Source organism: Eptatretus burgeri, chromosome 13, assembly GCF_056783735.1.
Source record: "Eptatretus burgeri isolate ZD-2024b chromosome 13, Ebu_testis_v1, whole genome shotgun sequence".
Classification (NCBI taxonomy): Eukaryota; Metazoa; Chordata; class Myxini; order Myxiniformes; family Myxinidae; genus Eptatretus; species Eptatretus burgeri.
This window is the reverse complement of record NC_140973.1, coordinates 8,386,723-8,404,752: the sequence shown is the minus strand read 5'-3', so window position 1 is coordinate 8,404,752 and position 18,030 is coordinate 8,386,723. Positions and strand designations below refer to the sequence as shown.

At 42.7% G+C, this 18,030-nt stretch overlaps 1 protein-coding gene across 1 annotated transcript in view; it reads left to right on the top strand.

Moving 5' to 3' along the window:
- LOC147013786 (G protein-activated inward rectifier potassium channel 1-like) overlaps positions 1-18,030 on the top strand; it is an 86,212-nt gene that overhangs the window by 27,809 nt on the left and 40,373 nt on the right. The window contains exon 2 of the mRNA XM_085851006.1: positions 6,148-6,300. Within this exon, the coding sequence (XP_085707132.1) occupies positions 6,148-6,300 (153 nt within the window). The remainder of the gene's footprint in view (positions 1-6,147; positions 6,301-18,030) is intronic.

Here is an 18,030-nt window from a genome sequence, read left to right as displayed (position 1 = left end):
TTCCATGCTTCAAATTTTTTGACGTATGCCAGCGTATGACTCACACGTTCCGCATAACGCTGCCCATGAGTTGTTGGAACGTTACACGATCGTTGACACACAGACACGCGTTACTTGTAAGTTACTCATAAGTCGAAACACGTCAAGGTAATGGTTAGCATACCCGAAACTTATTTCTAACCTATGAGTAACGTGTTGTAGGCACGTTACGCGATCATTGACACACGTCGACACACGTTACTTGTACGTTACTCATAAGTCTAAACACGTCGAGGTAATGTTTAGCGTCAGTGTTCCAGACTCCCTGGTTGTTGTTTTTTTTTTTTTCTTCGGTATGACGCTGATGTTGACACTTCGATTTCTCCTGCAGTTATAATATAATATAATAATAGGCTGCCGCTCAACGATTTAAATCATAACCGCACTAGAAATCGAAGTGTCAACATCACCGTCATACCGAAGAAAAAAAAGAAAAAAAAAACAACAACCAGGGAGTCTGGAACACTGACGCCAACCATTACCTCGACATGTTTCGACTTATGAGTAACGTACAAGTAACGTGTGTCGACTCGTGTCAACGATCGCGTCGCGTGCCTACAACTTATGCCAGCATATGCGGAACGTGTGTCATACGTCGAGAAATTTTCAACATGCTGAAAATTTCTCGACGTACTTGGCGTATGACGACATATGCCAGAAAACTACGACGTATGCCAGCGTGCTCTTAACGTATACAAAACTTACCCATAACGTATTCTACGTGTGCCAGCTTGGTTCGGCAAATTTTTAGTACGTCAGCATATGCTGGCTAAAACATCAAGGTGTGACAGCGGCTTCACACTTTGATGTCTTGTGCAGTTATGATTTGAATCGTTGAGCCGCAGCCTATGAATAGCCTACGCCACATGATCCTCGGCGATACGCTGCCGCGCTATGCATAAGTTAGACTATCGTTGGGCATAGGTTGTGAACACCGACAACACGCTCAGCATTCGTTGGTATAAGTTATCTATATGTGATTAAAACGTTCTGTGTACGTTACTAATACGTTATGCATACGTCCAACACGTTATTATATGCCCAAAACTTAAAAAAAAACATCAATAGTTCAGCGTACGCCAGCGTTTTACATACATTTTGAGACCTTGCCATACGCTGGTGAAAACGAGCAAGGTGTGACAGCCCCTTTAGCTGGTCAGAGTAAGTTGGATAGAATGTGCAGCATTTTGCTGTGGCAAGTGCAAGAGAAGTTGGTTTTTAGATCCTCGTGGAGGATCTCTAAGTCTTACTCGCGTTGTTGTTCTTCATCTTCCTCTTGTGGACTTTTTTGTTTCACAGCCTACAGTTTTCATCGAAACTTCGTGAAACTTTGCGTATAGATGTAAAAATACCCTGCGCAGACAGTAACCATCTTCGATTTTGAAAATTCCTCCAAGAAAAAAAGTTATGACGTCAAAATATCTCCACAAATGGGAATCACCGAAAAAATTATCTCCAAAACTCGGCAAGCTTTTTGAATTCTGTTTGCGGGAATCAAGCCGGGCATTAGCACAGATAATTTATCGCAAACCTGATTCATCAGAATGACGTCATATTCGTTTTTATGACGTCATCATTAAGAGGACGAGGATCTTGGCTCATTTGAGCTTGTTTCACAGCCTACAGTTTTCATCGAAACTTCCTGAAACTTGGCATATACATGTAAAAATACCCCGCGCAGACAGTAACCATCTCCGATTTTGAAAATTCCTCCTAGAAAAAAAGTTATGATGTCAAAATATCTCCGCTAATGGAAATCGCCTAAAAAATTATCTCCGAAACTAGGCAAGCTTTTTGAATTCTGTTTGCGGGAATCGAACAGAGCATTAGCAGAGATGAATTACCGCACATATGATACATCACTATGACGTCATATCAATTTTTATGACATCATTCCTATTTTTTGACATTTTTTTGTGTCGCAACCCAGAGTTTTCATCGGATCTTCATGAAACTTGCCATGTATATGCAGAAAGCCCACGCGCAGGCAGTAACCATCACCGATTTTGGAAATTCTTCCAAGAAAAAAAGTTGATGTCATAATATCGCCGCTAATGGAAATCGCCTATACCATTATCTCCGAAACTCGGCAAGCTGTTTGAATTTTGTTTGCGGAAATCAAGCCGGGCATTAGCACAGATAATTTATCGCAAACCTGATACATCACAATGACGTCATATTCGTTTTTATGACGTCATCATTGAGCGGACGAGGATCTTAGCTCATTTGAGCTTGTTCTTTTGAAAATATGGAAAGCAGAGAGGTTTTGAAGGTTTATGGATAGAACAATTCCGAATGGTAACGAGAAAGGTTGGTTACAGATTATTTTGTGATGATGTTTCAAAGGGGAATGCTCAAGCAGATGAAGTTGCTAAAGCTGTGGCTGTCATCCCTAATGTCGTTTTGGTTTCCGAATATATTTCTGTACCTTCCGTACATACCCCTTCCTTGAATGATGTAGCTGCTTTATAAGCATCTGTTGATGTTAAGGAAAAATATTTCTGGGTAATGCTCGATGTAAATGTGACAGTGAAACTAAATTATGGAAATCCCACGATGGCGACATGGTGGCTCCACAAGCTCTTACCACGGCTTGCTTGTCTGGTGCATGGTGCTAGCCATATGAGCAAAGGGGGGATTTGCTCATTGATTTTGACACACTGGTATGCTCCTGGGTTTACCTCTGTACCACAACAATCTTGCAAAACTTGTCAAATTTGCCAGGAATATAATCCAGGGAAAGGGCCAAAAACTGTTCTTGCAACACACTCACTTACAATGGGTCCCTTTGTACATATACAAATTGATTTTGGCCAAATGCCAAAGTGTTGTGGATATGAATATATTCTTGTAATTGTCGATATGTTCTCCAAGTGGTTTGAGGCATATCCATGTAGAAAAGCAGATGCAACCACCATGGCTAAAATGCTAATGAGAGACTTAATTTGCAGATTTGGCAGAACTTGTAAATTCTCTTGTGATTGTGGAACTCATTTTATGGGACAAATAGTACAGGAGTTGTATAAAGCCCGCAGGTGAAGCAACACTTCCATTGTCCTTATCACCAACAATCGGCTGGAGCTGTTGAAAGACAAAATGGGATTCTAAAAAAATACACTAGCACATATTTGCAGTCAAACAGGCCTAAAATAACCAGATGCTTTACCTATAGCTTTGATGGCAATGAGATCACCAAATAGAAAAACTGGCCTCTCCCCACATAAGATTATTATGGGATGCCCAATGAGATTGCCATTCTCAGTCCCATTAACTGTAAAGGAAATGGACATTCATCAGATGGACGATACAATGTTTGAATTTTGTATTGCTTTAACAAATGCTGTCAAAGCCTTTCATGCAAAGGTAATAAAAGCATTGCTGGAGCCAGTCGTTGCTGATTGCCATGGTTTTCAACCTGGTGACTTTGTCTCTATGAAATCTCACAAAAGAAAGAACGCCCTCCAGCTAAGGTGGATGGGACACCACCAAGTTTTGCTGACTACTCACACAGCAGTGAAAAGCCAAGGCAAAGCTACGTGGATCCACTCCTCCCAGTGCAAGAAAGCCTATGGGGGGAAATATCACAAGGAAGGGGCATGAACTGGTGTCTCACACTTGCTTGGGTCTTGTTTTTTTGCCACATGCGGTGCTATCCTCTTTGTTTCTAAATGGAGGGGTATACTCCCAATCAGCAGAACTAATGCAGCCTTGTACTAAGAGTCTTAAACCAGATGAGAGGCGCACAGATCTACGAACTGTTGCACGTGCTGTCATGCATAGTGTGTACATAATAAATCGACGTGAAGTTCTGCCCCACGAATTTGTCTGAGACAACCAATGCCCCACCCACAGTTTCGCTTGGCTGTACCTAATAAGTAGACGGGTGGGACATTGAGAGCGTGGTGCCCCAGTTAAAGCACTCTGGTGCAACCCACAACAAAAACTCCTCAAGCCCCATAATTATGGTTTCCTCAAAGGCCTCTTTACTCGAGGTATTAATATGTGTTGCCCTGTGGACTGTTGTCACCATGTGGTTTGCGGAGCACAAGGATGAAGATACCCATCTTCCATAGCCTTCCCAATTGCTGGACCTCAGTTCCATAGAGAATGTGTGGGACTGTCTGGAGAGGCGACTAAGACAGCGGTTTTTGCTTCCATCAAACCAACATGAATTTGAGGACTTCCTTGTGGAAGAATGGTCTTACATTCCTGCAGAACAGTTGCAGACCCTTCCTTGTTGACTCCATGGCACATCATATCCATGCCATTATGGATGCACATGGTGGCCCAACACACTACAAAGTAACATTCTGTTGGTGTTTCCATTTTTTTGTCCACTATCTATACATACATACATACAAACATACAGTACATACATATTGTTGCGGGGCCAGGTATCGGCGACGAGCACGACCACCAGATGGAGCTGCAGAGTCGACTCCGCCGATCACCTGGAATGTATAGGTTGTCACCCCGGATAACTCCGGAGCCGACGGGTCAACTTATCGGACCGAAGTTCGCCAATATTTTGACGGCGTGAGGTAGGGTCCATTTGTCTAACTCCAATTTACCTAAGTACTCACGCCGTCCAACTACCGGGGAAATTCACCCTCGACGATGCTCGTACGGAACGAGTCGCTAGCGTACTCGAACCGTGTGCAACCCGAGCGGATGGTCACCGAGCTTTCGTCAGTCCAAATGTCCCTTTTACAGCGGCAACAGCCTGGCTAATTCCTAACACGCAGCATGTCAAACCAATGAAAGAAACACAAAAACGAACTGATACATTTAACACATGGGTTTATTTATAATAGGTGGGGAAGGAGGGGAGCACGTAAGAAGCAGAGTTATCACGACTAATAGAAATGAAATGCAAATAATGTACAAGGCACTTAACAGTTTTACTTATAGACGGGCCCACGCACAGACACACATACACACAGAAGTGGACCCCAATGGTCTTTATTGAAGTCTTCCAGCTCGAGGAAAGGGAGCTGGCGACCAGAGCCTGCACTTGGACCTGTCCACCTCGTGTGGTCTTCGACGATCCGGCTCGACGGGACTCGAACCCGCAACATGATGCCACTCCAAGCACCAGGGACGGAGGAAAAGCGTCGGACGCCAGGCACTGCCAAGCCGACCAGGCCAGACAAGTCGATCTCCGGTACCTCAAACCCGATCACTGCCGACCAGACCAGACGAGTCGATCTCAGGTACCTCGAACCCAATCACTGCCAAGCCGACCAGACCAGATGAGTCAATCTCTGGAACCTCGAACCCGATCACTGCCAAGCCGACCCTAACGCTGACGTTCACACTGACCTCCTCCCCTGACGCTGACGTTCACACTGACCTGCTTTTCAAGGCCCTGGCGTTTCTTATATGGCATTTCTCCTGCGGGAGGGTGTGTCGTGGGAAGGATCACCGTCTGAGACGTCTCGCCTCCCATTGGTCGAGGGCTCGTGAGAAAGTCGATGTCTGAGGCGTCTCACGCCTCCCATTGGTCCGGGGTTCGTGGGAACGTCGGTGTCTATGTCGTCTCACGCCTCCCATTGGTCCGGGGTTCGTGGGAACGTCGGTGTCTATGTCGTCTCACGCCTCCCATTGGTCGGGGGGAACATTCCATCTCTCCGGGGCAGAGTCGCAGCTCTCTGAGGAAACTCCGCCCACGTGCGTGGTCGAACACACGTTGCCAATGGTGTTGAGGTGAAGGCGTGTTATTGTTGTTGTTGTTGTTATAAGGGGTGTAAAAATCCTAACTATTAAAATAACGCACAGCGCATTTACATTTATTCACCCATTAGACAAGGGAAAAGGGAGCTATCTATAAAACACATACTTACCGATATGGCTGTTCTATAGGGACTACTGAATGTTGAGTGCAGTAAGTTTCCAAATTCGCAACAATATAACAAACACACATACATACAGTAAATTGCCTTATTCAATATATAGTAGGACATGTAATTAAGAGACAGACTCACACGGTTTGGTCGACCGAGGATTCCGATGGTCTCGCCGAAGTTTCAGATTTTTAGCTTAAAACATGTAGATTATATTTATAACAATATGATACTTCAAGTGAATTTGTTTAAATTTTGTGTGCAGATGTCTCAGCCCAAAAAACGTGCAGAAACGTTGCTGTTCAGCAAGAGTGCAGTGGTGTCACGTCGAGATGGACAGCTGTGCCTCATGTTTCGTGTGGGAAACCTCCGCTCCAGCCACATGGTGTCGGCACAAATCCGCTGCAAACTGATCAAGGTGAGACGAAAATTTACAACCTTTTCAGAATGGCTGTCATCTCATTATCAGATTGTCTATTTGATAAACTCAGCTTGCTTATTTAATGACCTTCTGGTTTGAGGGAAGCTGTTGCCCCCCAACTGCCACCCACTCATAACCCCCCCCCACCCCCACAACCCACCTGGACCATGATAGGTGTTGCACCAGTACTGATTTTATCAATGTCCTTTTAAAATGCATTCTGCACAAGTTGGAACAGTTTAAATCTATAAAGTGTCTTTGAAATTGGATTATTTTGTGAGTTATTTTAAACTAGCAAATACCACCCGTCGCTTTGCTGATGGTAATATTAAAGGGGGAGGGAGAAAAAGAGGGGGAAAGAGGGATAGAGGAGTGGGGGGAGAGAGAGTGAAGAGGAAAGGAGAGAGGAGGGAGGGGAGTGAGGAGGGGTGGGGGAAGGGAAGGCAGTGTGAGGTCAGAGGAAGGGAAGGCAGATATGTGGTGGAGCGTTAATTACGATTCATATTGTTTCATCAAAATGATTTTGCATAGAATAACAGTGAAGATGGAAACAAAATACTGTCTGAAATCGATTTTCTACCGGTCATCCTACAAACATGGTCCGGAGACAAACTCCCGTCCAGAGACAAACTCCTGTTCAGACGAGTCTGGAGACAAACTACCGTCCAGACAGAAATACCACCGGGACATGTCTGGAGCCAAGCTGTCTGGAAACAACACTGTTTGGATGCATCCGGACCTAAGCTGGCTGGAGACAAACACCGCTCGGACATGTCTGGAGACAAACTCCTATCCAAACATAAACACCGCCCGGACACATCCGGAGACAAACACAGTCCAGACATAACTACCATCTGGATATTTCCAGAGACAGACAGAGAGAGAGTGGAGATGTGGGAGAAGGGTGCTGCATTGCATTGGGAGGGGGTAGAGCAAGGATGGGACAAAGAGTGGGAGAGAGAGAGAGGGGTTGGAGAGAGAGAGAGAGAGGGGTTGGAGAGAGAGAGAGAGAGAGAGAGAGAGAGAGAGAGAGAGAGAGAGAGAGAGAGAGAGAGAGAGAGAGAGAGAGAGAGAGAGAGAGAGAGAGAGAGAGAGAGACAGAGAGAGAGAGATATATATATATATATATATATATATATATATATATATATATATATATGAATTTTTATATTATATATATATATATATATATGTATATGTATATATATATATATATATATATATATATATATATATATATATATATATATATATATATATAGGAGAGGGAAGGAAAAAACAGTGTGGAACAGAGACATGAGGAGATCTCATGGATGGGGCTCGGATTGAAAAAAAAACAGTGTGGAAGGGAGAGGGATGGGGCAGGGTACACAAGATATGGAAGGGAGACAGTAACAAAATGGACATTACAGGGACTTTCAGGAAGGAAAGCCGGGAATTTGAAGGAGGTGGGTTTGCGTTGGATTAGCAGGGATAGAACAGATCATGGTTTTGGATTGGGGAAGATAAGGGATTGAAGTAAACAGCTGTTTTGAAGACCTGGAAGGAAGAGTGGGATTGAAGAGAGTGTGGGAGTTTGTTCTAAAGGTGGGAAAAAGAGGAATGAAAGAGTGAAGATGGGCAGTGATTCTTGATTTTGGCAGTTTTACCATAAGGGGGTTGCTGGCGGACCCTGAGCACCTTGCAGAAATATGGGGGAGGGGGGACATATCACAGAGAGAGCAAGTGGGGGGGGGGGGCAAGGCCAGAGAGGAGACGGTAGAAGACAGAAAGACCACCGACCTGCCTGTGGATGAAAGCTTTGCATATGGTCAGGAGCTCAGTTATGCCAAGGAAAGACTTTGCACAATGGAGGATTCCCAGTCGGCGACTGGCTTTGGAGGCCAGCTTGGAAATGTGGCTTTCCCAGGAAACATCATGGCAGATAGTGAGAACCAGAAGCTTGAGTGAAAGGACTTCTTCAAGAGGATTGTTGAGAAAGTAGATTGGGTTTTTTTTTTCCAGATGGTCCTTTCAGAGAGACAAAGTGAGAGTGTGAGATTTGTCAGGATTGAAAGATATCTTCCACGTATTGGACCAGCTTGTGATTTTATTCAGACCTGCATAGAGTGAAGAGACTGCTGTTTGCCGATCTGAGAGATCACAGATGGAATGGCAGAGGGTGGATTCATCAGCAAAGAGGTAAAGAGGACTTTCCAGAGAGTCAGATAAATAACAGGGACCACAACACTGCCTTGAGGAACTCCAGCCTGGATGGGAATGAGAGAACTCCATAAAGGGCCACACATTGGCTGTGGCAGGAGAGAAAGTCTGCGAGACATGAGTGGAGATGTCCTTGGATACCATAGGAAGAGAGTTATGTAAGCAGGGGAGGGTGCCAGACCATATCAAAAGCACACAATACTGCACGTCGAGGGAGATGACTGATTTCATGTCTGGCATTGAGGATCTCTGCCTGTTGTTGGCTTTATGATTAGGGTGGTGGGCTTGGGATCCTAGGATCCTGAGTTCAAATCCCATTCAGCTGTTGAATTAATACCAGATGGGGTTGACTCTGCGTGTCATCCTTCTGAGGTCGGTAAAATGAGTGCCAGCTTGCTGGTATCCTGTGTCGGAGTGGCGACCCGTCCAGGATTGTGCCCAATACCCAAGGAGATTGCTTAGGCAGCACCAACAATTTACACAGAATATGGTCCCAAAGGATGGATGGATTGAGGATCTCCATCCATTGCTGGAAGAGCAGAAGCAGCATATCCAGGGTAGAGTGCGCAGGTCTGAAACCAAATTGATATTCAGAAATCAAGCCATTGGAGAAGAGGAAGGATTTAATGTCAGAAGCATTTAATGTCAGATTATATTTCATCAATGTTAATGAAATAAAATTACTTTATTTACAAAAGAGTTTCTGCGTAATGCAGAAGATTGCTGGAGACATCGCAAAGTTCAATCGCCCGTGAAATAAACATTGCAGAAAATCCGTCATTCTACCAGCTCATCTGTGCACCTGTCATGTAGTACATCGGTTCGGAGTCTGCGCAAACATTATAACGTTTTTAAAAAACGTCCATTTTTTTTTTTACCAGATGTGCTTTAATTCCCTGTACAGCACCTCAGGAAACCTCCAAAAATATAGACACAGATGTTGCAGACGCTATGGATCGGCAGTCGCTCTGGGGAACAGGGCGCGTCAGGTCTCGCGGTGAATACATTAAATCATATAGCTCAATGAAGCTGGTTAATTTTAGCACGTTCCTAAATTTTTTGTTCACTCAATATAATTCTCCAAACAGGAGAAAAAGATAAGTTTAATGCTTTGGAAATTTCATATTTTCTTGTGTAGGTATGGAGAAGGGAACATAGCCTTGCTTGCTTAAAGTAAATAGGTATATCAGCTTAATTATAGGAGTAGGAGATTGGGACCACACTCAGTGCAGAGCGTTGGTGCTGCCTAAGCAGTCTCCTTGGCTATTGGTCACAATCCTGGATGGGTCACCACTCCGACACAGTATACCAGCATGCTGGCACTCATTTTGCCGACTGCGGAAGGATGACAGGCCGAGTGAGCCCCACCTTGTATTAATTCAACAGCTGAGCAGGATTTGAACTCAGGACCCTGGGATCCAAAGCCCACCACCCTAGCCATTAAGCCAACACCAGGCATATGTTATTAAGTAAACAACGTTATAAGACTTGTTATTTCTTAAAACTATCAGATTTCACAACAGATTTCAACACTTATTTAGTCCAGACGATATCCGATCCTCAAAAACAAAATAATATTTTGATGATATACTTTAATTCATCCGTGAGAGTCGATCGTGGAAAATTGTTTCATATGTGCATGAAATCGTTCCAAGCTCCTAACTTGAAAACTACAGTACTCACAAAAGTGATGTATACAGCGATTCGTAGCTATGATGAACAGGCATTTGATAATAATATGAGTGAAGGAAGTGAAAAAGAAACTTTATCGTTAAGAAATCGTTGCGGCCTGTTCCAAGTCAAGGCATTGTTGAGCAGGCCAAAAAACATGGCGGCTTCAGACCCCAGCAGGGTCACTCAGGAAACGCCTTCAGACTCCAGGGAGCGAGGTGACCGAGGATCGTCTGATAAAAGGATATAATTAAATATGGTGGTTAATAACCTATAAAAGGGGTGTTTTAATTAACCCAAACACCAAATTTTCATTCTTGCACTTCCTTGGAGTTTTCTTAGTATGCATGCAATGTTTCAGACTACCTGGTTTTATGGTTTTGGAGTTATGGAGGAGACACTTTGACGAACACACACACACACACAGTTATTTGTATAACATATAAATAACTAAATATTATCTGGGTGTACTCTAAACTGTGTGAATTGGTGCTTCACATTCATATTCTGGCACTGATTACCTCAACAACACATTGACCATAATATATATATATATATATATATATATATATATATATATATATATATATATATATATATATATATATATATATATATATATATATATATATATATATATATATATATATATATATATATATATATATATGTCCTGTATATGCTGTATGTGATATATATATATATATATATATATATATATATATATATATATATATATATATATATATATATATATATATATATACATACAAAACAAAAACAGCTCTTCCGACCCTGAATATGACATGATGCTGATGTCGTGCATATGTAAACCACCGCATCACCTCCAAACTAGGATGGCTCCTGCAAGGCTACTCAGGTCTTTTAGGATGAAGATTAAATGATCACAAGTAAATGAATGCAGAGCGACCGGTTTTACCCCCTTTTGAGCTCATCAGGATGGCACACTGCAAAATCGTTTACTTGTGACCAAGCCATGTTCCACTAAATAAAAAAGTGAACCCCCTAACATTGGGAAGCAGCATTTAATCTCAGTATTTGAAGACCTGAGTAGCCATAGCCATCCTAGTTTGGAGGTGATGCGGTGTTTTTTTGATGTACAGTGGTTAGTTAGTGTTATAGTACATATTTTAAGTATTACAAGTTTACCTTTACAGCACCCTGGTTAAAACAAACATTCCGAACATGTAGTCAATGCATATTCACGCTGTATTCAAAATCCACATTGCGAGAAAACGTGGATACAAGGAAAGATCGCTTTGTCCTGGCAAGTTGATTGCAGATGCAAGGCTCGTTGTTCCAAAATGTCTAAATACAAATGAGTTGCCAAAATTAATTCTCAAAAACATCAAAAGAAGCAATAATTTTATTATTCTCTGCGTTAATATGACACCCTGTTGGAAAATACAACGCTCAGCGTTGCAGAGAAAGAGGTGCCTCAGCATTGCCTAGCAACCCCTGGAAGTGTAAACTCAGTCTCTTAACATTGCCTAGCAACCCAGTAGAGTGTAAACAATAGTTTCATTTTACAACCTGATCTTTTTATAAGAAAAATAACAATGCATGTAAACTGTTAAATACATAGCTCATTCTCAGCATTCATTGCTGATTTACTTGATTTAATTTGCTGATTCTAAAATGTATGCACAATCCACTTTCTGTAATTGAAATATAAAGTTTTTACAATCCACTTCATCAAATATATAAAGCTTATATTGATTACGTTTGCGCTTAGGATAGATACAAACCAGGAAGATCGATACATACCAGCATTAGGAAGTCGTAAACATTCATCTTTAGCGTCAGTGTACAATGTCAGGAAGTCGTAAACGGGCATACCTTCTTCATTACATAATTAACTGAAAGTGTGTCACATGAGTCATGACTGTTGGATTGTACTCTACTCTGCTGCATTTATCATCAGGTCGGGAATTGAACCCAGACCAGTCATAATCCCTATCTCTCTAGCAGCCTATTACACAATTGTTACTCATCTAAATTCAATCAACTTAATAAAAAGGAATGGTGCTAACTTTTAACATGATAATTCAAAATGGCTGTCAACGGCATGAAATTGGCTATTCTCAGAGAGCTGCCTCAGCGCTGGTAAGTCTGGTAGTTCACTCAAGCAGATTGGCAGGGACTGCACGCAAGCAGCCATCTCTCTTCAGGACTGGTCTGTCATATCTACTGCCTCTGGTGTTAACTCCGCCTGGGAATTCTTCCACAGAAACCTGCTCTCTCTGTCATGCACATATTAATCCCATCTTGTCTTCGGTTTTCCACCCCTTCTTCCCAGCCATGGTACACTATATCCTGTGGTGAGGCAGTTGCTCTGAAGCGTCTTGCCTTCTCTTCCTGGAAAGCAAACCCAACCAAAGGTAATCTCAGATCATTCCACAAAGCCCACAACAAGTGTGTATCTACTTTCAGGAGAGCCAGAAAATAACATCTGTCCAACCTCACGATTAAACTTTCAAACTTGAACCTGTCATCTAAAACCTGGTGGGCCTTGTTAAGTCTGTCTCTGGTGTATGCTCCCCTTGCATTCTTCCCTCACTTCAAATAGCACCACGGCCGACTCTGCTCGCGAGAAGGCCGAATTCCTCAATGCTGTGTTTGCTTCCAAATTGTGTGTCCCCAACCCATAACTCTCAATACCATCCTTCCCTGTCACACCCACCTGCTCCTGTACTCTCCGTCTTTTGCACCTGAGAAGGTGGAGAAGTTTCCAGCAACCCTCGACTCTGTTTCTGCAACTAGAACGGAAGGCATCAATTCACAAGTTCTAAACCCCCTCTGCTCCTCTTTTCACCATATCAATTGCTGGAGGTTATCTACCATCTGCTTGGAAATCAGCAAACATTATGACATTACATAAACAGGTGCACAAACTGATCCCCCATCTGCAGACCTACGACCTTACTTCTAATCATCAGCAAGGTCATGCAATCCATCATCGCAGTTGACATGAAATCATTCATTTTCTCCAATGGCCTAATCTCAGATCACCAATTTGGTTTCAGACCAAGTTACCTTACCTTGGACATGCTGCTTCTACTTTCGCAACCGATGGAGGCCCTCAATGCCAGACATGTGATCAGGGCCATATCTCAAGACATATCTTGAGTTTTCACTACAGTCTGGCATCCCACATTGCTCTACGAACTCTCTGTAAATGGCATCCAAGGCCAACTCCACACATGGCTTACTGACTTCCTCTATTCTCGTAGCCAATATGTGGCTCTCAACGGAATCCTTTCATCTCCTCACCCTGTCAAGGCTGGGGTGCACCAAGGCAGTGTTTCAGACCCCATCCTATTCCTAATCTTCATCATCTATTCTCTGGAAAATCTATCTCTCTGATTCTCTGGAAAATCCACTTTATATATTTGCTGAAAAATGCAAACTCTGACGATCCTCTTAAGGAAGTTTAGTTGCCCAAACTCCTGATTCGCACGATCAGCCATGATCTTTCTTGGGCAAACCACATTTCAAATTTGGCCTCCAAAGACAGTCACCGACTGGGCATCCTTCATTTTACTCCTTCCTTGGCACACCTGAACTCCTATCCACTTGCAAGGCCTTCATTTGGAGTTTGATGGAGTATGACTCTCCCCTCTGGGATGGCTGCCCGACCTCACATCTTGCTCAGCTTGATGCTGTGGAAACCAAAGCATTCAAGATAATTGGAATCTCCAATGATGAAGCTGAATCTCTGGGTCGATCACTTTACCATCATAGACAGATAGGTGGTCTCTCTGTCTTCTACTACCTCCTTTCTGGTCTTGCATCCTATGCTCTTTCCATGTTTTGCCTCCTGCCAAGGTTTCTTCACCATCATCCCCCTTCTGGTGAAATTCCAAAAACCGAGGGTCACTGCTCCCCTCCACTCATTTGTTCCTCTTTTTTTTAACCACCAGTGGGACCAACTTCCACATTCTCTTCCATCTCATTCTTCCCTCCAGGTCTTCAAGACAGTTGTTCACCACCCACTCAGATCAACCCCCATCCAAAAGCATGATGTTTTATACCCCTGTCACCCCCTCCCCACCCACAATCCCACCTCCTTCCAAATTTATTGCTTTTCCTTCCTGAGAGTTTGCTTCTGTATCCATATTTTCCACCTGATGCGTCCTCTCCTGCTCCAACCCCCATTCCTCCACACATCTCTTATTTGTCCAAGCTTCCCTCTTTTTTGACCCTCATCCCTGTCATGACATAATTGTAGACATTTTAACATATTTCATCACAACTCTATTAAGCTTTTTTTTTTTTGTCTACCTTGTCGAGGCTCATATGAAGCGATGAGTTTTTAGGGAAACATTTGAAGGATTTGGACAAGGAGCAGACAGAGCTATCTACTCTTTCTGTAGATAGATTTAAATTGGAATTTGATTTGTATCGAGGTGCATTGAAGATAGAGGGGTACAGGGATATTTGCAGGACTTGTAGGTAGCTTGTGTGAAGATGGGTTGTGGTATCTGGAGCTGGTGTAGCACAGGCACGATGGGCCAAATGGCCTCCTCTTGCGCCAAAGTTCCTTGTATAATACCAGCAGACAAACACCCAGGTAATACCCTGCATTGCGAACACTAGGAAGACAGTTTTTAAGCTGAACAGAGATTCGAACCCCAGATGGACACCTTTGAGGCGAGTGTGCACACCTCTCGGCTATGTGTGTGTTGTTGGTTGGTATCTCCATATGCGGATTTCAGAAGGTGGAACGGAGCCCTCCCAGGTCTCAAAGCATCCACCTTCGTGTGTGTGCGTGCGTGCGTGTGTGCGTGCGTGCATACGTGTGTGTTGACTGTGTACATACGCATCTTGAATTTATGACATTTAAAATTAAATTTTAAATATTTATTTGTGTGCATGTTATCTGCGAGACACGTTTTTTTGTACTGCTGTGAATTCTGGTCATGCCCCACATGTTTGTGTCTAGGTCACTGCATTGTCTCTACCAAGCTGGTGTATGTTGGGGAGACGATTGTTGTAAATGCTGTCGGTTGTTCCGAGTGACTCAAAAATCAGACTTCACAGATTACCATGATTATTTTCAGCAAAATAGTTGTACATTAATCCAACAATGAGATATAACCTGGCAAACCTCGTTAATTTACAGCACAGTTAGCATGTACAAGTCGAAATGTCCCAACATTTAGAAATAAAGTAAGTGTTCGAATGTTTCTCCTTCTTTGTTCGCAAACATCTGACAATTATCAGACACAGAATGACCAGGTTGTTCCGCACAACTCAGTTTTTGGAAAAGTGATGTAAGCTATGATTCAATTAAGAACGGAGAACTAGTCTTGCTGTTGAAAGCTACAGCGTTGATCTGCATCAGCAGACAGATGGAAGAATGGATGAAATCAACAGGAGGCTGATTGTGGAATGCTAACCACCCTGGGAAGCGAGGAGAAGCAGATGTTTTGGGGGTGTTCACCTTCTTTTGCTCTGACAAAGGGTTAAGCCTGAAACATCAGCTTCTCATTCCTTCCCGTGGCAGTTGGCATACCTCATTCAACGTCCTGTTGATTTCATACATTATTTAATGATGGTCTTCTAATGCTTGTTCTTCTTCTTTCTCCTCTTCTTTAGTTTGGAGCACATGGCTATGGGTAGCATCATTTGCTGGGGGTGCAGCTGTGCCACTAACGGAGAGACAAGTTCAGGTTCAGGCAGGAATTTGTCGTTTGTTCAGGGTGCTGGCGATAGCTCTCATATTTTTGCAAAGAACACCATAGGACTTTTAACATCCACCAACTAATGCCAGCAAATGAGAATCCCAATTTAACGTCCAACCGAGGGACGGCACACGCATTGATGAATCGTCCTGTGCGCGAAACAACATGACGACAGTTTGTGAATTGCTCGGCTGCTTACGACTCATGCATCAGTGAATCTCTCCTCAAAATGTGTAGTGAATGCTGGAAAGTACTCAACACAAGACGACAATAGTAATGGAAGGAATGGAAAGTGCGTCAGAAATTCACACGAAGCGAAAAGCGGGGTTAAGCAATTGGTTCACTTCTGTCCGTCTGTTCGTCCGCAAACATCAGTTTATGATCGAGGAACAACTTCATTTAAATTGAACGTTATACTGTATTTCGAACATGAATTGGAAAACGAACTTGTAGTTTTACCATACTTTGGCTCAGAATTTTACCTGATTGCGCATGTGCAGAGAAGAATGAGATAATATTTTTTTAGTCCGTCTGCCTATCCGGTTGTCAGACTAAATTGAAAATAATTCCCAAACAGGAAACTTACTGTTTTTAAGAACGTTATAGAGGACACAAACAACAGGCACGAAGAACTAATGTAACGTGTTGAATAAGGTGGTGAAATAGACACTGACGAAATGGCGGTAAACTTCCGGAATTAATTTTTTCATCCAAACTTTAAAATCTTTATTTAATTTAAATTTAATTATATACTTGAACACTGTAGAACACAAACCACCTTCTTATCAAGCCTGGTGTTGGCTTAGTGGTTCAGGTGGCTGGCTTAGGATCTTAGGGTCCTGAGCTGGAGCCAGATTGGCAGCTGAATAAACACCAGGTAGGGTTGACTCAGCCTGTCATCCTTCTGAGGTCAGTGAAATGAGTACCAGTATACTGGTATAGGGGCACAACATTCGTGGCACAGACATGCTTCCAAGAAATGATAGCTACCTTGGCAGCCAACCTGCCATATGCAAGAACAGAATCTTCTTACCACTTCCAAAAACCTCCAGTATTGCAGTACTCTGTTTGACATGTTATATAAGGTGGTGTGTAAGACTGCATCAATGGTGCTAAACTTCAAGAATTTTTTTTTTTAAATACGACCTTCAGAATCATTTTATTTCAACCGATTGATGTACTTGAACACTGAGTAGGGTCAGGTGTTCTATGAACTCTCTAGTTGGTATAAATTTAAAAAGTAGAGGAAGAAAGTTGCAGTGAGGAAATAGAGGGAAGGAGAAAGCAAAGGAAGGAGATTTCAAGAATATCGAATCGTAATGAAAATGGCAGAATGTTGTTGTTTCAACGAGTTTTCTCCACTTCACTGATGTAGACAGATGAGTCCATAGAAACAGACACACAAGACAGATGCTGTTCCACCAAAGCTTTGTTCGATTTTTCATTTTCTTTCTGCTGTTCACAAGTGGTGCAGAATCATTTGCACGTTCAAAGCTCCATCGCGTCGTCCGTGGAGGAAAATTGCATCGGAGGACTCTGCACCGAGTTTAAAAGCACTTCAACGTTGTGCTTGTGCTCTTGCTCAGTTTCTCCCTTTCTTTCTGTTGTGTTTTTCTTTTAAATTGCTTCCAAGAAGTCACCTTGGGTTTTACAAAAGTTTGTTATGACCTCAACTTTTCTGAAATACGTCTGGTTAAAAGGGTAGAAATCTCAATAACGGTGCGGTGTATCGCCGATGACCCTGAGATCGTTCTCATTTCATCCTTTCCTCCTCATCAACAATGAACCCCTTGGTTTAAGAAGATTTTGCACTTACTTTTTAACCTTTTGATCTCTTATACCTTTCTGTTTTTCGACCTCAATTTCCTCTTTTTTTTGTCCTCTTGTTCGTTTGAGCACTTAAGCATCGCCATGTGCTGAAATTAGTGTGAGATGCAAACTGTCCTGACATTTACGTGCGATTATCAACGTTGCCAAATAAATTAACATCCGAAATTCCTCGAACTGTTGATGTTTTGGATTATTTTAGGAGTCTTTCTACTTGAGTAATTGTCAATCTCCTGCTTGCTAATCAGGATGTGGCTTTTTGTTGATGGAACACCTATTTAAATGCATCTGTCACTTTGAAAATCAAAGAAGATAAAAG